The sequence below is a fragment of the Cupressus sempervirens genome, chromosome 5 (assembly GCF_028749045.1).
Source record: "Cupressus sempervirens isolate cs-2001-9-10 chromosome 5, ASM2874904v1, whole genome shotgun sequence".
Lineage (NCBI taxonomy): Eukaryota > Viridiplantae > Streptophyta > Pinopsida > Cupressales > Cupressaceae > Cupressus > Cupressus sempervirens.
In genome coordinates this window covers 841,259,172-841,281,850 of record NC_143122.1, presented here as the reverse complement: position 1 = coordinate 841,281,850, position 22,679 = coordinate 841,259,172, and the positions used below count along the sequence as shown (strand labels likewise).

Below are 22,679 nucleotides of genomic sequence, written 5' to 3'. Positions count from 1 at the left end.
TTTGTCTTCTTCATTTGCTCTACCACACTGAATGGCATAGCAGGTGTTTTGGTAGAACCTTTGGGAGTTGCGATTGTATGAGGTTGAGATGGAATAACCTAAGGATCACTTACATCCTTTCTGCCATGATTTTGCCTTTGTTGCTGAAAGTTACTTGATTGATTATTTGCTGCTTGCTCATGAGATATTGCATTTGAAGTTGAGGCCTGATTGGGAGGAGGGATAGCATCTTCCATAGATCTTCTTTTGCTTCTAGTGTTATGAGTAATGGAATCCTGGTTTACATTACAATGCTCCTCCATTTGATGATTCATAAAAGAGCAATCACCCTATCTTTGCATATCTGAGGCATCTTTAAACTGGTCCTCCTTGTATGATTGTTTTGCTGCAGGTTCTTGGACTGTCAAAGCCATAAAATATTCAGCCTTCTGACACATACAACAGGCATAAGAGTAGTTAAAGGAGGGACAAAAATCTTGATCTTGAGCCATATTGTTTTGAGGGACTATGGCCCTACTTGGGTTTACATTTGAGGTTGAAGCATGGCCACCCTGCCTACTCGGATCAAAAGAATTGTTCCAATGATTAGGATTTGGAAGCCTACCACTGCTTGGAGTTTGATATTGCAATTGGTGAGGCTTACTACCTTGAGCTTGATGTATTTCTAAAGTCACCACCTTGTTGCTTACTTTCTGCATCATAGAGGAGTTATCCTCCAGCTTCTTCCCATAATCTTGCAATCTTTTCTCTAGGTTCTTTTCTCTCTTATCCATGTTTTACATCAGAGATTGCATCATCTCTTTGATTTCATCTACCCCATTTGAAGATGTGGAAGCTTGAGGGACTGGAGTAAGGGATTGTGATGTAGAAGTTGTGGGAAGAGGAGCCATTGTTGGTTGATGATTTGGAACATCAAGGAAGAAAGGCATAGGAGGCCTTGGAGCTAGCTTACCTCCTTGTATTAGGATGTTCTTTGATTTTATTGCTATGTCATAAGCATTAGGCAAGGTATCTCCTCCCATAGTTTGGATTGTAGTGGCAATATCACTGTTAAAAGCTCTAAGAAGGCATTACCAGGGGTAGGCTTCACTGAAATAGGTATTGTATCCCATGTCTTTTGAAATCTATAATTAAAATCAGTCATACATTCATGGGGGGCTCTTTTTATAGTGGTCAACTGCTATAAAAGTGACAAATAGTCACTTTTATCATCAAAATGTTTGCACAATCCTGCTCCTAATCCATCCCAATCTGTTATAGAACCATGAGCTAAACCTCTATACCATTGTAGTGCTTTTCCTTTCAAGGATGAGGCTAGGAGGCTAACTGCAACATCATCCTCTGTAATACCATGGATATTGCAGACATTTGCAACCTCTTGAATGTGTTCTGAGGGAGAGATAGAAGTTTCACTAGTAAACTCTGGTATACTTTTGAGGCTAGCTACTAGTATGTCATGTCTTTGGGCTAATAAGAGAGGGCTCCCACCATTAAAGGTGGCGAAAGTATGAGCTCTAGGCAATGCCATATAGACAAGTGATCTATTGATATGTATTGATGGCAGTCTAGGCTGAGATCTAACAATAGGAGGAGTAGAGATAGATCTTGTAGGTGTATTTGTTACTATTGCACTCCTAACTGGTGATAAAGATATTCTAGTCTTCCTTCTTCTATGGTTTGAAAATGAAAGCTCTTGATACTAAAACTTACCTCTAGAAGATGCCCTTGTTTCAGCTCTGGGCATGAATCACTGCAACTTTGGTCTGGAACTAGATATGTATTTGAAGCTCATAGTCTCCAAGTACTTTGAAGAATGAGCCTCTTGAAGGCTTAAACACCGAAGCTAGTACTATCTCCTCGGTATTGATCTTGAAATCTTCCCTTTTGACACCAGCAGGCTTGAATTTTTTTGAAAAGTTGTCCCACCGGGCGTGCCAAAAATTGTTGTCACTTAGGTTTGCACCCTTGTCTAAAGCCTATGCATGAGGACAACCTAGTGAAACATGGAAACAACCTCTAAGCTGTGGGACTTGAACTGTGAGGTTGAGTCTCCAGAGAAGGTCGACTGCCTCTTACTATCAGGATGCACTTAACTACTATTGGAGAGGAAAAGGGAGAAGGAAAGCATGAAAGCAAATCTACCTAATCTAATCTAAAGAGGTGATGCACCAAAATAGAGTGTTCAGACCAATCCCTGCCCATATATGCACTTTTGAACCAGAATGAAACTAAGGATATACACATTTAGACTTGTTTTAATCTAATAATCACATGTAGATCAGAAGACCAAGATGAATGACACAAGGAAGAGAGATTCACTTATATTGTCATTCATAGGCCAAGGAGATACAATCATGCAGATCATAGATCTCTACAAAACACTAGTGAGAGGCAAAGAGTTCTTGCACTTTCATACCAATGGCTTAAAGAGATAAGATAGAAAATCATGTAGTTCAAAGGCACAGGGGAATTTACACTGAGAATCTGTAGAGTAGTAATAGAGAAAACAGAGAAAGGTCGACCTTTACAAAATTCATAAAAATTGCCTTTATAGTTTAGGCATAACTGAGATTTTCCCTCCAAAACTATCTTGCAACCACCGCCATCAAGGCTCTGCCAAGGACAATCATGGGGATTTGAAGAAATTTGATCTAAGTATAGCTTTAGGTACTATGAAATTTGACTGTTAACTAAAACAGGGCCTTGAGAAGACAGAGGTGGCACCATAACTGTGCTCTGGCCAAGTAGATAGATTAGATCGGGGTGGTAGAGTGTCTCTACATGCTTCACATTCACTTCAGGTGGTTGGAATTGATCACGAAGATCAAATCGCATAAAATTTCTTGACTCTTTTCATTCCTGAGCACCTGAATCAACAGGGTCAGCAAGTCAACTAAACTCTGCATCCAAAACGGGCTATGTGGACCAATAACCTCTTTCCTTTCTACCACCTCACAAGGTCTTCCTGAGTTGACCACCCCTTTCATTACTAACTGCGCCATCTTCTCAAACTCCAACTACGATGGTCACATTAACTGCCAGCGCATCTAACCGTTACTGCCTCCACTGGGCCCACTGGAACACGTGTCACCGAGGTGCTATGTAGCTATGCGTATCCTCCGAGCACTTTCCCATAGCGAGATAGCGCCCACCATGGATCCATACTGATGTGACGATCGTGAAGACTCGCCGTATTACTGTGCTCTGCCCTTAAAACATCTGGGCCCACAAACCAACTTAGCACACCTGGCATCCGACTCGACCCGAATTGGTACCATCCCTGCAGTTTCATAACACTCGGCCCCACCTTGCTACATGTTGCTGAGGCGTTATGTTGCTATGGGTAATATTCTCGTAGCTTTTCATAGCAAGATAGCGCCCACCATTGATCTCCACAAGATCAATGATCGTGGAAGATCCTCATAATATTGCGCTTGCCTCAATAAAGTTTCTGGTCCATGAATCCACTTGGCAACCACTTGGCACAACTTGGCGTCCTCATCTTGGCGAGATCTGGCCCCACTGATCCACGTGGCACAATGGTGCTATGTCGCTATGGATAATATCCTCGCAGCTTTCCATAGCGAGATAGCGCCTGTCGTCGATTTCCTTAGATCTATGGTGATCAACAAATTTGTACAACTGCACACTGAGTTGGTTGAATGGACCAATGAAATATCACCACTGTACTATGACCCACTTGACAACTGCCACCAAGGACGAGCTGTAATGTTTCTTTGGAGAAGGGCAAGCCCATTACGTCATCTGTGCCAAGCGTCGCCGAGGCGCTATGTTGCTATGGGTAATATACTTACAACTTTCCATAGCGAGATAACACCCACCATTGATTTCTTTAGATCTGGCGGCGAGCAAGATGGATCTGACCTATCAGCATACCAACCAATAGAAACTAGCCACGTGCCAACCTGTCTGACAAATCCTTGTTACTGATATCTAACGGGGCATACTTGGGACCCACCTTCCTTCTGATGTCGCTACAGTAACACTTTCCGTCTGGGCACTATGTCGCTAATGGCGAGGAACACAGATTTTTCGATAGTGCCATAGCGCCCACCGTGGATCTAGCAAAATTCGGTGTCGGAGAAACACGAGGAAAGGAAGGACCCACTTGACACGCGGCCAAAAGGAGCTATATCGCTATGGCAAAACAACGTGCGACTTTCCATAGCGAGATAGCGCCATCCGTTGATCCAGATTGATCCAACGATGGGGATTGTGGCCCTGCAGAAATAAATCATAAGGTTTGATTAATTAATTTTAAAAAAAAATTCCTAGGATGTTTAAAATAACATTAAATCAGGAAGTGACCATTGGGCGAGCAAGTATTTAAAATTCAAATATCTGGCGGAGGGCATAATATGTAACACCTACTATTAGTTATGAAAGAGTGAAAAACTAGAAAAAATATGAGGACGAACTTAATTATATTTTAAATTTTTAAATTTACTTTTTTACTATTATATTTAATATATGTGAATTTATGAATTAAATTATATTTTAAAAATATATTTGGTAATAAGATTATAATAGAAGAGTAAATAAATAAAATCATATAAAATTGTTAATTTTTTAATGTGCTAATTATTTTTGAAATATTCCATTTAACTATGTAAATATCCATTCTTACACATTCAAAGAAATTTAACAAAAAAAAAGATGAATCTATATTTTTATAATATTTAAAATTAATTTATTTAAAAATGATAAATTAAAAGTTTCATATACATTTCTATAATTAAATTTATTGATTAGATCAATAATTTAAAATTTAAGTAAATGTTTAATCTATATTACAACAATTTTACTATACAAGAGAAACATATTTCATTATTCATTATTCTTTATTCATATAAACTAAGACAAGACCCTTTGTTGGAGCATGGGGATGGTCGCCCAAAAGGAACCACTTGGAAGGAGGCGTCCCCTCTCACACGTCACACGTGAGTTTAGAGGGCCATTCCTTGGATTGAGTAAAAAGGGTAGTTATACGATTAGGAAAATAAGGATGGATAGTAGTTAGGAAAGTGAGTAAATTGTGCAAATTGTTAAGAGGTTAGAGTTGGTAATGTTTCTGACGGGGATTAATGTTAGTAACTTAGGAATTGTGGGTTAGTTAAAGTGTAGGTTAGTTGAGTAGTTAGTATAATAGTTAGGGATGTTTTAAACTTTAAATTAGTTCATGGTTAATATCTATTTGTTAGTAGGTAAGTGTATGGATATAAATTAGTAAGTCAACTAGTTAATGGTTTAGCAAGGAAATGATGTGTTAGTAGAGTTAATTAATATGATAGAATATAACAAATTTAGTTCTTGATGAATATTAGATTAGTTAGGGTGGAGAATGGAATGTTAGTGTTAGTTTTTATAAGTTATATATATATATATATATATATATATATATATATATATATATATATATATATATATATATATATATATATATATATAACTTACGTCTATTATATAATTTTAAAATATGTTAGATGTTAATCATTATTTAGAATAAATAATATAGTGACAAGTTATATGTTGGTAACATAAATAATATTTCATAGTAATTCTTATAAATATATGGATTTAACACATAAGATATATAAGGAGAATGTTATTTGAGGTCTAGGTAAATTGAGTGCCCACACACACACACACACACACGTGTGTGTGTGACATTTATATTCCAATCAAAATAATGATAATAATAATATATATTGAGTTGTTATATAAGAGATACTTAATAGTACCTAGAGTTTAGTTGACAATGTGAATGTAATTATGTAAATCAGTTTCTGGATTAGATTGTGTGGAGATTTTTACCATCAACGTTTCGAATCACACTACGTGATCCATCATCAGGATGAGAGAGCAAGAGATGTCAAATGACATCTCTTGCTCTCTCATCCTGATGATGGATCACGTAGTGTGATTCGAAACGTTGATGGTGTGATTTGACATCTCTTGCTCTCTCATCCTGATGATGGATCACGTAGTGTGATTCGAAATGTTGATGGTAAAAATCTCCACACAATCTAATCCATTACATAACTATGATCGATTGGGGAAATCTGATCGCATTAATGTGAATGTAATCCCATCAACAACTACAAAATTACTAATTGTTCGTAAATCAATAGATGCTTTAAGGACTCATCAACTCGTTTCAATTCCCTTAACCCAGAAGGTGGACTTCGGTGGAGAAATTATGTCTCTACTGCTCTCCTAGAAACATACTGCAAATGTTATCAAATTCATTTGTGTGTCTAACCTAGAAGTAAATATGAAACTTCCACCACACTAATAAGGATCAATTCGATTAAAGAATCGAGAGTATGTTGCAACCCTTTAATCATTAATTCTGAACTTTTAGTCTTCAGTTCCCTATGTTATATTCTAAATGTTACATTTGAAAAAATATAAAAAAATTGTAGTTGTGTTTTGCCTATTAATTTTTTTTTTCAATGGAGGGGTTTTGTCTATTAATTTTGGGCATGAGATTTATTTCATTTTTGTTTCATGTAATATTTCTTGTAATTATGATTTTTTTTTCCAGTAATTTATTTTTTCTCTACAAATTTATAAAAATAAATAGTTTTTCTTAATGCAAAAATTATTATTTTATTATGATTTTTTTTTCCAGTAATTTATTTTTTCTTTACAAATTTATAAAAATAAATAGTTTTTCTTAATGCAAAAATTATTATTTTATTATAGTTTACATGCACATTTTTAAGTTTACAAATTGTGAAAATTATTTATTGATTATGAAAAGATTGAGCCTTATAGATAATTTATATTTATTATTTTGCTTTAATAGAACAGTGTATTTAGTTCTTGATTGTTTATTTATTTACTCATGTCTAATATAATAAATAAAATATATTTTAATATATTGAGATAGCATAATCATTACACCTCGTTTTAGTACTAAGTGCTCCTAAATTTTCCCCTCTTAAACTAGGTTCATGGACAATATTCTTTCAGTCATTCAATACAAATTAATTTTAGATATTTACGCTACACTGTTAAGCAAGAAGAAACTCGGCTTAACTAGGCTGGGTTAAAATAATTACCCATTACAAGAATTTGTTAGGGCTTTACTGAGAGGAACGATTTAACGGACACTCAATGGACAATTCAGCTGGTAAAGGTTCCAAGTCTTAGAGCTTCCTGTATAGATAATCTTTGGAATTACGGTACTATATATTACATATAAAATCTGGATGGTTAACCATCGTTTTCCACGGCAAACACGTCTTGTTTTAAGCGTGGCCTCACGAAAAGCTTATGACAGTATTTGCGAATCAGGAGTGCACACAAGCACACTCTGTACCTGACTGTCCCAGGAAACATTCAATAAATTGAGATGCTTATCATTATGAGGTCGTATTCACATAGAAGTACAAACAGCTTTGGTTAGCTCTAGAACTTTGAACTGAGTTAGAGGAAGACGAAAATAAAGGAGTGTACAGTTTAGAAATTCAAATCTCACATCAGTTACGGAGGAATAACGAAAAAGGAACAGTAAGTAAGCGACACCATTGTAAATGGTTTGAAATTTTGAATCATATTGAGGATAGTTTGATATTTAGATTGCAGAAAAGGAGATTTACTTTCCTTATTTTGTGTGCGCAAAGATTACGAGTGTAATTTATTTGTGGGTTGAATAAGTTGTTCTGAGCCTACTTTTTAGGCTAAATTTTTGTTAAAATCCCAATTTGTATTTTACAAATTGGTCTTACACCTGTTTAGTGTTTTGGTTACTCTGACCAGCATATTGATATGGTGCATTTAGATGTTTCAGTTTTGGAAACCGAGACAGTGGTTTTGCCATCTATAGTCTATTGGCATATTTAGCTCATCATATCGGTAGGTTGATGGACTTCAGATTGTTTGATTATTGATTACCGTCAACAGTATACTGGAATGGATGGAATCGATTTGTAGATTGAAGAACTTTAAGTAGATTTAATTTGTACGCTGAACAACTTGTAATAGGCCTTTTTTGTAAATTGAAAAACTGGGGTCGGAGTCGTTTCCATATCTGGTTAGGGAACTTTTGATGTGACACGATAGTATATTAACGAGGGCTTTTATTATTTTTGAGTTAACTGGTCAATGTTGGAGGTTGAAACTTGGGCTTTGAGTTGTTTGAATACTTGCTGAGGGGCCTGTTGGGTGTGCTATAGACAACGTACGATAATGGGTGCATTTTGATTTGTAGGTTGAATAAATGAAGCTAGGTCTAAACTGTCCGCTGAACAATTTGTAATTTGCCTACTTTGCAGAATGAAAATCCGGGCATAGAGAATTTCCTGTACTTGGTTACTGAGCCAGTGGAGTGTCATCAACAGTCTATTGCTGTGGTTGTATTTCACTTGCAGGTTTAGCAACTTCTGATATGTATGATACATAGGCTAAAGAACTATTATAAGGGTCAATTTGCGGGTTGAAAACAGGGCGTAGAGTTGGTCCTGTATTTGCTTGCTGGGACAATATATGCACCATCAAGTGTTTGCTGGCTTGGGATCATGTTACCAGAAATAATATGAATGAACTCAGTATGGGATTGAACAAGACTGGGAATGGAAGTGGACAGGATGGATAGGCTATGCACTTTTCACCGTAAGAAACACTTAATTATTTCAGAGGACAAAGCTTTAGTTCAATTTAAAAAGAGGGTTACATGAAAAATCTCATCCTTTAAAGAGCTCACATTTAACCTTACCTTTTAGGTGGAAATTTAGGTGTAAAGCTATGGTTTGCAAGGTTTCAGATCCTCTCATCTTAGGTGATCTCAGGCTTCTTTACAGATGAGTTGATGTGAGTGTATTATATTTATACTTAAAAAAATCTTTGTAGCAGACTTGATTTGTAGATTGAAAACTGGGACATAGAGCTGTTTTCGTTTTTCTTCTGCATTTCCTATTAGCATTGCTGCATTCTTTGGGTTTATTTTTAATATTTATTTTCATTTCTTTTGAATTTCGTTGATGGCACTGGCAATTTATTTTGATATGTAGAAACCTTTTTGGCATTCTGCTTCATTAGAGTCTAAAAATTGAGCCTGTCGGAAAGAATTGTAAAACATAAATTGGCTTAATTATGCTAAGAACCAAAAAAATGCATAAACTTTTTCAATCTTTTCAAGGCAAAAGTCGGTCAAGTTCTTGAATGGAGTCTAAAATTAGGCTACATGACATTGACAAGAGTTGTATATCAGATTTGATCTTCAGCAAAGGGACAAAAAAGGATGTGCGGTGCTTTTAAAGTCTCTTCTCACTATCTTTTTGTAACGTCCTGGTCATAGGTAAAGGGAATGATGAAATTGCTAAGTTGAAAAAATGAAAAGGAACTCCTTGAGCATACAATAAAGTTAATTAGACCCATGGCCCTCATTTGGTAGGTGTCTTAATAAATTCTGGTTTGAGGTCTAGTCTTCTTTCTAGTGGTCTCAAATTTCTACCTTGAAATATAGAGGCATGGGTGCGCTTAACCACTCCATTATACTTTGTGTTCTATTCCTAAAATACAAGAGAGGCATATATCAAAAAGTTCATTTAAGCATATTACTACATACATCTATGGTTAGGGGGGCAACCTGAGTCACAAACCTTTGTCAGTTGTGTCACATGTGTCATGTTTGCATTTTGTACTGTTGGTTTCATAACATACGAACATGATCTCTTTTGTTGAAGCTACATTTTTAAATTGTAAAATTTCAATTATTTATTTAATATGTATGATTCAAATTATGTTTCAGTGTTTTGAATTTTCATTTATGAATCTTGTAACACAACTTCCTTTGTCAAAATTTTAAATATTATTACAAATTTTATATTTTCACATATTGTATTCTGATGACGCGCATATAAGGTTTTGTAAATAAATAAATGAATAATATCTTTAATAAACAAATAAATCAATTAAATAAAATATTTAAATAAATAAGTCAATATATGTAATATGTATTCAAACATCAATTAAATAAGTATTAAATAATAAATAAATGTATTGTAATAAATTAGTAGTAATTATGAATAATTATTAGTTAATAAAGAAATGATTATAAGTAATAATTCATAAACTGATTAATTGTTAATAGAATCGACAGTGACAAAGGAACAAATCCATTGTGGCTAAACCCATGTATTTAGCCCCATGAATAGCTAATAAAACAAAAGCGACTTGAATAGTCGTGTTGACATGATCATCAGGTTTCTAAGTAATAAACAAGATCGCTTCGCTTAATGTTTACAATTTATAAACATTAATGTATATCAATGTTGAACCCAATGATTAGTAAAGATTAATCATTAATCTTAATAGGCTTGGAGTGATGCGACCAGAAGAAGGTATTGATATAAATCAAGAGACACATCACTTAAAACAGAACCTATTGCACTTCTCAGATATATAGGACATCGACCACTCGTTTCTGAATGATCATCATAATAGTTTAAATAAGCATTGAAGAACATTGCGGAAAGTAATGGATAAGATTGGGCAATACTTTGAATAGGAGAATGATAGGAGTAGAAGCGAATACATTGCTGTGAATTGTATATTAAATATAACAATATCTCAAGGGAATATCATTGAATGAGTAAGGAAAATACTCAGATTATAAGTTAGGCTTAGTACATCATAGTGACTGGTATGTACAGTGTTGCTTATTCTAATCATGCATAATATTAGGAAAATACTCAGATTATAAGTTAGGCTTAGTACATCATAGTGACTGGTATGTACAGTGTTGCTTATTCTAATCATGCATAATATTAAATTTATTGAGAAGTAACCATTATTTAAACAAACTTGCTCATGATTAGTTATTATTTCCAAGTTGAGAAGAAGAGGAAAAATGCAATAAGGGATAGGCCTGTGTAAATCATGCCAATCTGTAATTCCCAAGATAGGGTAGAGATCAGTGACCTTGAGTGCTTTGTGGACATGTCCAAGAAAGGCTTAAGGACTTGGATCCGTAAAAACCTTGAGGGAAATCATTGAGTTTGGTGTCTAAGCAGTTTGTTGTATCTCAACATTCTCATGGACTGGAATAATAACCAAGATGGCTTGCTCTTCTTAATACAATTTTTTACTAATTCACCTATTGTTGCGTCTTTATTGTATGAATTAAGTAATATAGTTACATAGTACAAGACAATGTATATGGAACATAAATTCATTATGCATAACTAGTGAATCTTTTTCAGGGACATTACGATTGGTATCAGAGCATTTGTTCCGCCATCCTATTAATGCACCGAAGCTAAAGGGCACAAAGGGCCTTAGAAAGAGAAAAAGGGAAGCAAACATCAAACAATACAATGAGTGAACTAGTAAGCAATGAATTGAGAACGTCCATGGAAATAACAACCAAGATATTAATGGAGCAAAATGAAAGAGCCATAGAACTCATGAAATAATTGAAAAATGTGATTAATTCAACAAGTGACCTTAGAAATCCTAGTGGGAAGGATGTTAGTACAAATCATTCAAGAAATAATAGTCAAACAAATACACTTCAAACTAAGAAACCATATTTCCTGCCTTTCCAAGATAGGAAGAGGAAACCAATCACCTTCCTAGCAGCACAAAAGAATTAGCAGAGGCTTACTCAAAATTAAACCCTAAAGTAAGGAGAAGTGTATCTTTTAAAGATTACTCGGAAGCAAAAAGATTGGAAGCTCCTAGAAGAGAAAGAGAACAACCTAATAAGAACCTGAAGCACAAAGCAAGCAAGGTCACTATTCCAAATTTTGACGCATCTGGCAAAATCATAACACAGGAATGGTTGCAAAGATTACACACATTCTTGAATCTCAATCTAATGACAAAAGAAGATGCTATCTAGTTTTCCAGCCTACACCTCGAAGATGTAGCACACGATTGGTAGCACCATGGTGTGCATACACAAGGATATGAAAATATAACCTCTTATGAAGAATTCTCACAAAATCCCCACAGAGATTTCAAAGAGTTAACGAAGACAAACAGGATCAGTAGAGGAATATATCCAAAGGTTTCAAAGAATATCTACAGGACTCATGGGGTTAGATGAGGAAAAACTAACCTACCTATTTATAGAAGGGTTAAAAGATTCGATAAAAGGATTAGTGACTGCCTTCAAACTTACTACCTTGGATGATGCTATAGAAACAACCTTGAATGTGGGAACATCATCCCCAAACAATTGAAGCTCAAATGCTCATGTTAAATCCTTTCAAAAATGGGACCATCACTGAAAGGGTAACCCTATCATTGACGAATAAAAGGAGAAAAATGATGTTTAAAGTGTCTAGAGCCATGGGAAAAATGTCACTAATGTCATAAAAGAGGGTTGAATCCACATTGCAAATGCAAGGAAAGGTTGGAGCTTGACCACTACTGTAAAAATTAAGTCCAATTAGAAGCAACTTCCGAGGATGGGGAAGAAGAAAAACCCAAAAAGAAAGCTAAGTATGGGGATGATGATGATGAAGAATCGGTAACCATTGCCATTATTACTTCTTGAAAGTTCGAAGAATAGGTAACCATACCCTTTATCACTTCTTATAAGTCCAAGCAATGTCTTTTCCATATGAAGGGGACCCTTAAAGGACAAGAAGTTATCACCTTAGTGATTCATTGGTTGGCTAAAAGGAAACTTGAGACTAAAGAATTCAAAAGATTTTCAGTAGCAACAAAAACAGGGGATTTGGTTAAGTGCACAAGAAAGGTTCCATAATTAGAAATGCTAGTAGGGGCGCACCCTATGAAAGAAAACTTCTATGTGGTACCATTAGGCACCAACATAATATTGGGTACCCCTTAGATATACTTGTTGGGATGCTTTTTGTTTGATCTACCAAACCGAACAATTCGTTTCCAACATAAAGGGGAGGACATTAAAAGGGCTATTCGACGGGTCTCCGAAGGCAGTCTCTTACAAAAAGATGGATTTTTTATAGAGAAGATCAAGGGGAATGGGCAACACAATGCACAATCCTTGACAAATCTACCCCTAAAGGGAAGGCCATTCACAGTGATATAGAGCCTATCCTAAGAAAACACAAAAAAGTTTTTGATGACATCCCCCGAGGACTACCTCCCAAATGAGGATTTGAACACATAATCCAATTAGAAAAAGGAGCACAACCAATGATTACCCCTCCCTACTGTCATCCACAAAAATTCAAAGAGGAAATAGAAAAGACTACGAACAAATTATTGGAGATGAGCCACATTCAACCAAGTTCCACATTCAAAAATTCAAAGAGGAAGTAGAAAAGACAATGAGAATGTGCATTGATTATAGAGCATTGAATTAGAAAAGAATCAAGAATTGTTACCCTTTCCCTAGAGTGGATGAGCTTATTGATGAACTCCATGGAGCTAAATATTTCTTGAAAATTGACGTAAGGTCCAGGTATTACCAAATAAGGATAAGAGAGGAGGACATTCCAAAAACAACATTAGAAGGCCATTATTGACATTTAGAGTTTTTGGTATTACCCTTTGGGTTAACCAATGCCCCCGTTATATTTCAATCCTGCATAAATCATACCTTTAGGAAGCAACTTAGATAGTTTTTATTGATATTTTTTGACGATATCCTCATATATAGTAAAACTTGGAAGGACCATCTTAAGTATATTGATGAGGTATTGAAAATTCTTGAGCAAGAGTCACTATACACCAAAGCTTTAAAATGTGAATTTGGTTTGACGGAAATCCTATACGCAGGTCACAAAATCAGTGAGCAAGGTGTAAGTGTTGATGAGGAAAAAATCAAGGCTATTAAGGAATGGTCTAAGCCCAAAATGTTGACCCAACTAAGGGGCTTCGTAGGACTTTACAACTATTACAGGAAGTTCTTGAAAGGATTCTCGAAATTAGCAGCACCCCTTTATAGATTTGACCAAGAAGGGACTTTTTGGATGGAATGAACAAGCTCAACAAGCTTTTGAAGATCTTAAAAAGATAATGAGCTCATGTCCCATATTAGCCATTCTCGATTTCTCTCTACCATTTGAACTACACATCAAGAGAAGGCATTGGTGCAGTCCTCATGCAAAATAAACACCCTATTGCTTTTGAAAGTAGGAAGCTCCATCCCTTTGAAAGATCTTATTTAATGTATGATAAGGAGATGTTGGCAATTATGCACGCATTGGCGAAATTTCGACAGTACTTGGTTTGTTGATTTTTTGTTAGTTAAAACATATTGCAATAATTTATAGCTCCTTAAAATAGAAGGATTTTAATGACCATCAATAAAAATGGGTAAGCAAGTTAAAAGCTTACAACTTTGACGTAGAATATGTTAAGGATAAAAACAATATTGTAGCTAATATATTATCTAGAAGTTCCCTCTTGTACACCATAATCAACATCATGATAGATTGTGTAATATACTTGTCATTAAATAAAATAAAATATTAACTTATATTTGGGTTCCCGATTGATTTATGTATATCTCAAGCCCATCTTTAATTTTCCATATGCGTAGGTGTTTGCTATGTCATGTGTTGATATGTTGTTTCTTCCTTTAGAGTTTTCCTTTGACGGGGTCTATATGTTTGTCAGGTTAGATGTTGTAACTTGTAGGAATGCGACTTGATTTTGTTTTGGTGTTTGTGAATTCTATGGAATTCTGCTACTATTCGTCATTTCGGAAGTGAAAGACCTTCCCTATTGCTAGTGCAGTTTTGCTGGGTTTCAATCTTACCATTTGCCCAGGTCTGGCAAATCGAAGCACCATCCTTGTTTGCAAATATAATTTCTATTCAACATATCTCTTTGTGTTATTCCTATGTTCTGTGGCGAATATAATTTGTATATTATGTTTGGCTTTAAACTTGGAAGGCTTACTTTATTTTGCAACCATCCAATGAATTATTCTTACATTTTGGCAAGGTTTGAAAGTGTCTTATGGTCTCCATTATGTCTGCAATGCATTCCTCCACCATATCACCCTTCCCCTACATGCTGGTTCTCCTTGCATTGACAATACACCATAACCTTCCACCCCCACCATACGACCACCACATGTACAATGTCCATCACTGTACCAGACTTATCCTTTAATAAACATCGTATGGACCCTTGCAAACGTCATACGACCCTGACTTACTACACACCATACGTCTTAGGTTTATTGTATGGTATAGCACCTAGTCCCTTCACTTAGCCACCATACGTTGTCTAGAAATTTGTGTAGACTGTACACCCTCCTAGCAACTCTATACATTGTCGACATTCCACACCATATGGTCATTGTACCAAAACCATACAACATTCTAACCTTGCCAAATGAACAAGCCTGTGTGCATGTAGTGTGATTTTAGACATTTTGATCGTCAAGGATCTCAGTGGCCTTCGGGAACATTATAGTGGTATCAAAGCCAGTGATTCCGCCAGTTTGTGGAAGTGAATGCAAGTTTATACCTGAAGAAGAATGTGGGATCACTTTGTTGGTAGAATAGGGGATCCATAGGATCCTACGATAGAAGTCACGAATCTTTTAAGAGAGCTCTCTAGAAACCAAATCTAGATCAATGAGACCTAATGACTTATGTAGGAAACAATACAAAAAATTCGCTGAGGGGAAAGCAATCGGAGAACAAAATGGGCATAGAGACAATTCTGTTACGAGAAGGACAAGCCCTAAACCCTCTCACTCTCAACCTTTGATACCAATCTTCCCTCAAAGGATAGAAGCACCATGCAAAGAACAAGAGCCCACCTTCGAGGAAATGCAAGAACAACTTTGAGTAGATTAGAGGAATGCGAATATGGAAGTTGATATATCCTAAAAAGATTATGTTGATCTGAGAATGAGATATTCAGGTAGGGGAATCTGTGGTTATTTTAATGATGACCTTAGGAGAAAGGTTAGGAAAGTGCACTTTTCACCATTGGATGGATCTAGAGCAATCACCACACATGCATGGGTTCTGAAGGCGAACACCTATTTTCAGCTTAACTCGATGCCCAAAGAAGAAGCAACCAAGTTCACAACATTCCATCTGGAAGGAGTGACGCATGAATGGTGGGATAGATTGGTTACTCTTGACCATGACCAACTGACCTCTTACACTGAGTTCACTGAGAGACTAATCAAGCGTTTCAATGGGAAGGACCCCGAACTAAACTTCAAAGATCTAGCATAACTGGGGAAAACATGTAGGGTAGACAAGTAAATCACATATTTCCAAAGGCTATTAGTACTAGTCACAAACAATTTGGAGTGATGTCGGGTTGTGTTATTCATGGATGGGCCGAGGGAACCTTTGAGAGGCTGGATCAAAGAGTTCAACCTGTGCACACTCAACAAAGCTATTAAGAAGGTACATGACATGTTCCCATCTTCTTCCAAAACCCACATAGGAAGACAAAGGCAAGGAGCTAATTCAGAAAAAGCCTCCATTGGATGAAGACTCTGTAGTGCCTGCCCCTAGTTCGCATTTCTGTTATCATTGTCAAATTCCTTAGGCTGATTTTATGCATTGATTAGTTTTAGAGATACTAGATTTGTAATATTATGATATTATTTCATGACTTTGATTACAAATGTATCAGTTATTATTGCTTAGTTGATTTCATTCATGTGTTGTTAATGATATTTTAATGATCCTAGTTAGTAAATGTGATTTCTTTTATAAAAATGTTAACAGGATGTCTTTAATGATGATTATGTTGTATTGATAGAGATGCATTATTATATGTATGCATTTGATATTAGACTTGTGATTTTTACGATACTTACCCCATACTTGCATGTGTATGGTGCGCGTGTTTATTTTATCTTTTTTGTCTGAAGTGTTTGATGTGGTTAAGGGAGGGAGTCGTAGTCACCTGCTAGTCGGGATCTACACGATGCACCACTCCCTGCCATTGCCTGTTTAGTTTAGATATAACTATATACATGTACATGCTCGTCTTTTATGCAGGATGCAGGTACCGGGCATCGACTTCCCTGAATTGCCAGGATGAGCGTGCCCTATTACAAATACTCAAATGGTGAGAATGGGAAGATAATGATCAGGTCCAATCCTAGCCATAGCCTAAAATACTTGTCCTGCAAGGAGGACTCATAACAGACTGTCTACCCTTTTAAAACCCGTTAGTATTTTTGTGCGTATGTTGTTTTGTGAGTCCTTGATGAATTTCTATTAATTAAGTCTAATTAATAGATTAAATTAATAATTTAATTTAATGGAAAATTATTATGACATTTTGAATATTTAATTATATTTAATTAATTGAGAAATTAATTAAATATAAAGAATTGAATTGGAAGATAAAAGTTTTAAGATTAAATTTAGAACATGATAATATTTATTTAATTTAATAATAATATATATTTAGAGTTCATTTTTAAATAAATGCTAAATATTATTGTTATTTAAGTTAATAAATATTTATCAAATTAAACATTCAAAATAAATTAAGAAGTGAAAAGATATTAAATTATGAAAATGATTTAAGTTCGCATGAATGAGTTTTAAATATAAGAAATTAATTAAAAGATAAAATATGTGCACAGGATTAAGATATTTTAATAAAGCGCGCATGAGATTAAAGTTATAAATTAATTTTAAAAGTAAAGTAAAGTGGAAAGTTAAATAAAGTAATTTAATGATTCACTTAAAGTGAACGAAGGAATAATAAAAGAATATTTTAATTTAAAAAGAAAATTAATTGTGCATGAATGAATGAATTAAATAAAATAATTATTATTTTAGAGTTGTGGAGACAGAAACCCTAAAGGTAATTAGATTCTATATTAGAGGTTTTCGGGTCATTATTGGGACACAAGTTTTTTCACACATAGGTTTCAGGGAACACACTTTTGGAAAGGGAAACAAAGAAATCTTTGGAAGCTTGGAAGGGTTTGGATTAGCAAGGGTTTCAACAGATTGTTAGCATCAGATCAAGGTAGGGTTTGTGAACCATTCTAGAAACACTTTCGGATCTCTGTCTTCTTCGTGCTTGTTGGAAATTGCTTTCTCAAATTTTATTGAATGAATCTTGCTACCTTTCTTCTGAATCTTTTGCGATTTGATTTCTCTTGGGAATCGGGATTGAAAAACTATTTAGATAACCTCGTTCTACAATTGAAAGGAATTAGTGTTAAATCGAGATCTGTTCTTTGGATCAAAATAGAAATTAAGAAATTTAAATTTGGAAGGGTTTGTTTTGGAAATGAAAATCTTAGGATTGAGAATTCAAAGGGTACGATTTATTTTTCCTATTAAACTGAAGTTTCAATCATGGATTAAAAATATATATATATTTTAATATGAACTGGAAGAAGTATTGTGTAAAAATGATATATATATATATACATATGTGAGATAAAAAAAAAAAGTTATATAATAAATTGTATAGAATACACAAATCTTTTAATTATAATAATAATTATAATAAAACGTTTTACGAAATATTATATTTTTAAATTAAAAAAAAAATATATATATATATATATTTACGCGTGGGCGATTTAAATATTAAAAAAAAAAAATTATAATAAAATTATTATGGGGAGGGGCGGGTTTTACCCACCCCCTACCCCCGTGTCCTTCATAACTCAGCGGTCAGCTGCTGTCGCAGCTGCGGCAGCAACCTGCTACGGCAGGGCTGCCGCAGACTTTATGGCTGCGGCCAGCATTTGGAAAGCCGGCGGGCTTTAAACACGTTTTCTTTTTTTTATATATGCGTTTCTTTAAAAATTGTAATTTAATTATAATTTAGTTATAATTAAATTTAAATTGTGTTAAATATTTTTTTTAAGTTATTAAATTTAAATTATATAAAATTTTAATTATTAAATTTTAAAATTATATTATCATTAATAACTAAATTAATTATTAATAATTGAAAAATGTTTTAATAAAATTAATAATTGACTTAATTAAATTGGATTTAATTAAGAATTATTAATATCGAGAGTTATTTAACAGATGAGTAAATTTATTTATTGTGGTTAAGGGACATGATTGGATTTGTTAAGTGTTACTTTTATAACTTGAAGAAATAAATGGGTATACTCAGACTGTTCTTTTAGGAAAAGTGATCATAGTTTTATATATATTGAGTCGAATAAATGAATGGGTTATTGGGTAGAATAAACCGAGAATCTCCTACACTTGAACGTTCATTGTAATGCAAATTGAAAACGTTACTTTTGATTTTTTTTTAATGTCTTTTAAAATCAAACCCAAACTATGAAATTGTACTGTTTTCTATGTATTGTCTTTACTTGTGGATTTTGGGGTTGACCTAGTTTGACCAGTCTAGGATGTACACCAGAGGCTTTGTCAAATTTCTTTTATACCATTTACGTGGCTGGATGTCATGATGTGTTTTGTGATTCATATTGGAGATTATATTTATGAGGTTTATCTTGTGGAGCTTTTATGTGTTCTTGGATGGCAGAACCATCTTATTTCAGGTTCCCTGTTAAGGAACCAAGTTTGATCTTTATGAGTGTCGTGGTATGGGACACAACTGTGTTTTTATATGCTTAGGAGAGGTTGTCTAGGTACGTGACTTGGGAGTGGCTTGCATAGGGGTCCGGGACCCAAAGTGGTCAGTGCCAGGGTAACCTAATGCAAGTTATGTAATAAGTGATAATCTAGTAAGTAAAATTTATGGGGGGAAAACACACTAAAAAGATAAGTTAGAGATATTTGATCTACCCATGCCTTTAGTGCTTGTATAGACTAAGGATGGGAATGAGATGAGTGCCTCGTCTTCTTGAGAGGGCTTTCTAGTTTTCCATATGTGTGATGTTGAGGGTCCGGGGTTCAGAGTAACCAGTCTAGGGTAACTCAACGCTTGAGGGTCCGGGGTCCTTTAAGAGATCAGTCCAGGGTAACTCAAGCAGCCATGTGATGACACTCCCTAGTATGTAGCCTGAGTCTCTTCTGTAGATTTTGTGTATCTCTGGTGGTGTACTTATTGTTGGTGGTGTATCTATTGTCGAATGTGTTTATTATGGTTATTTACTTTCATTGATGATGATTGGTGATTCATGGATGTTGTACTTTTGACATGTGGCTTTTGACTTGAGATGATTATCTTTCGTTGACTTTATCTTATGATCTTGGTATTTGGTTTATACTTGGTTTGTGTATGATGTTTGGTTATGTGGTGTCGGTATTGGATTGAGTGTTCTTACTTTTGGATTATTTTATCTTCTCGAGTAGCATGTGTTACCTTTGAGGTAGTTTTGGCTATTAGGGGTACCTTGCCTAGGAATGTTTTATGTTTGATTAGCTGTTTGTGGATCGTTCATTATCTTCCCTGCACGGTGGGAGTGGAAGCCTGACTAGGTAACCACGCGGTCGGGAGGTAGTGCCTTCTTACCATTTGGGTTCCCCTTCACATTGCCAGCTGTTGGATGTTCATTGCAGGATATGTACCTTTATCATTCTTATTTCTTATCTCAGAGACTTCTTTTCAGATGAAGTATATATGTTATCATGTATTCTGATGTATTGTATCTTTTCTCACATACCCTGCGACATGTGCAGTGGATGTTATTAATTGGATGTACTTTCATTGTATTGTTTATACTTATGCATTTGCTTATGCGATTATGTATCTGTTATTTCTTTATGATCTTGAGACATTGTACTTGGAACTTAGACTAATTAATTTAAAATTATTAAATGTGACTCAACGTAAAGGAACCTTGAGGAATTGAAACTATATTTGTAATTGCAAATGTGTATTTGATATGTATGTTCTTATTGCTTCCGCATTAATGTTATCTTGATGTTGTTTAAACTTTAAAAAAAAAAAATAGTTCAGTAAACTTTGTCACATATTGGGTTTATTTCTCTTGGGTTCCCGAGCGGGGCGTTACAGACTCTTGACAAGAGCTTCGAAGGAAAAAACTTTGCTTTACTTGCAAGGAGCCGTGGGGACCGGGCCACCATTGTCTTGGCAAGGGAAAGATTCATTACATTGAGGTGTTTCTGACAATGAAGAAAGTCTAGTCTCCCAAGGGCAAGGTGCCGAAACTACTAAGGCAGAGAGAATCGCTGCACTCGTGTAAAAAGGGGATATTATTGCTACCCCCACTATGGTGGTTGGAAGAAGTATCTTTAGGGTCTGTGGCAGACTTCACACAAAAAATGAGTCTCAGTAATGATTGATAGTGGCGCCACACTCAATTTTATGAATTCATCAATGGTCACTAGTAAGGCTTTGCATGTAGTAGAGCACGGGGGATTGGAGGTTAAGGTTATCGGAGGAACTTTATTGCCCTGCACTCACATGATTCCATGACTCAACATGACCATGGGAAACTATACCCTAACATATGATTTATTCATCACAGACTTGGTTGACACAAATATCATATTGGGCATCTAGTGGATAGAGACCCTTGATCAATGTACCCAAAGTTTCAAGAGGAGGGACTTTTCATTTGAGACATATGAGAGAAGGTGCTTTTAAGCGGGGGATGTCAAATAAAGGACCGAGGGAAATCACAATCAAGAAGTTGGAAGCAATTTTTAAACAAAATATGATCCCAGTATGTAACTTTGACATTGTGGAGGCAAGCAAAAACGTGATAGTCAACTCTTTACTCCATTCCTTGAATGATTAGTGGGCCTATCTATTGGTCAAGTATTCCAAAGACACTTTTACATGTAAGTTGATTATTGGCTATATACAAGATAGATGCAAAGTGATTGATGATATTATGTACTATGACAATAAGATCTACTTAGTGCCTGATTCCAAATTGAAGAAGCTGATCATAGAAGGTTTCCCAAAATTGGATTTGCAATTGCTTGAGGGCCAGTAATTTTTTGGGATAAGAAGATTGTAATATCCTTATCATTAAATAAAATAAAATAATAACTTTTATTTGGGGTACCGATTGATTTATGTATATCTCGGGCCTATCTTTAATTTTTCGTAGGCGTAGATGTGTCATGTCATGTGTCGACATTTTGTTTCTCCCTTGGGAGTTTTCCTCCGAGAAGAAAACTCCGAGAAGGAACATATGTCCGTCGGGTTAGATATTGTAGGTATGCGGCTTGATTTGTTTTAGTGTTTGCAAATTCTATGGTTATTCACCATTTCAGAAGTGAAAGACCTTCCTATTTGGCTGGTGTATTATATCACTTTGCCCAGGTTTGGCAAGTTGAAGCACCATCCTTGTTTGCAAATATAATTTCTATTCGACATATCTCTTTGTGTTCTTTCTGTGTTTTGTAGTGAATATTATTTGTATATTTCGTTTGGTGATAAATTTGGAAGGTGTACTTTATTTTGCAACCATACATTGGATTGTTCTTATATTGTGACAAGGTATGAAGGTGTCTTACAATCTCGATTTTGTCTGCAGTGCATTCCTCCACCATATCACCCTTCCCCTACATGCTGGTTATCCTTGCATCAAGCATACGCCATAACCTTCCACCCCCACAGTCCGACTACCACACATATGACATCCATTGTTGTACCCGACTTCTCCTTTCGCAAACCTTGAATGGACCCTTGCAAATGTCGAATGACCCTACCTTACTCAACACCATACATCCTTAGGCTGATTGTATGGTAGAGCACCCATTCGCTTCACTTAGCCACCGTACACTATACAAATCTCTATAGATTGTATGCCCTCCTAGAAACTTTGTACATTGTCGGCATTC

The 22,679-nt window shown here is 35.3% G+C and overlaps 1 protein-coding gene across 5 annotated transcripts in view; it reads left to right on the top strand.

Annotated features, from left to right (window-relative positions):
* The first annotated feature begins 6,933 nt into the window (after window positions 1–6,933).
* Window positions 6,934–22,679, top strand: part of LOC149558494 (uncharacterized) — a 107,876-nt gene continuing 92,130 nt past the window's right edge. Inside the window, exons 1-2 of one of the 5 annotated variants that reach the window (XM_089832718.1) lie at window positions 7,249–7,539; window positions 8,304–8,640. In XM_089832718.1, the coding sequence (XP_089688844.1) occupies window positions 8,601–8,640 (40 nt within the window). In that variant the 5' untranslated portion in view covers window positions 7,249–7,539; window positions 8,304–8,600. Of the gene's footprint in view, window positions 7,544–8,303; window positions 8,641–8,750; window positions 8,839–22,679 lie in introns of those variants that run through there. The other 4 variants (XM_089832720.1, XM_089832719.1, XM_089832722.1 and 1 more) reach the window with 4 other exon arrangements.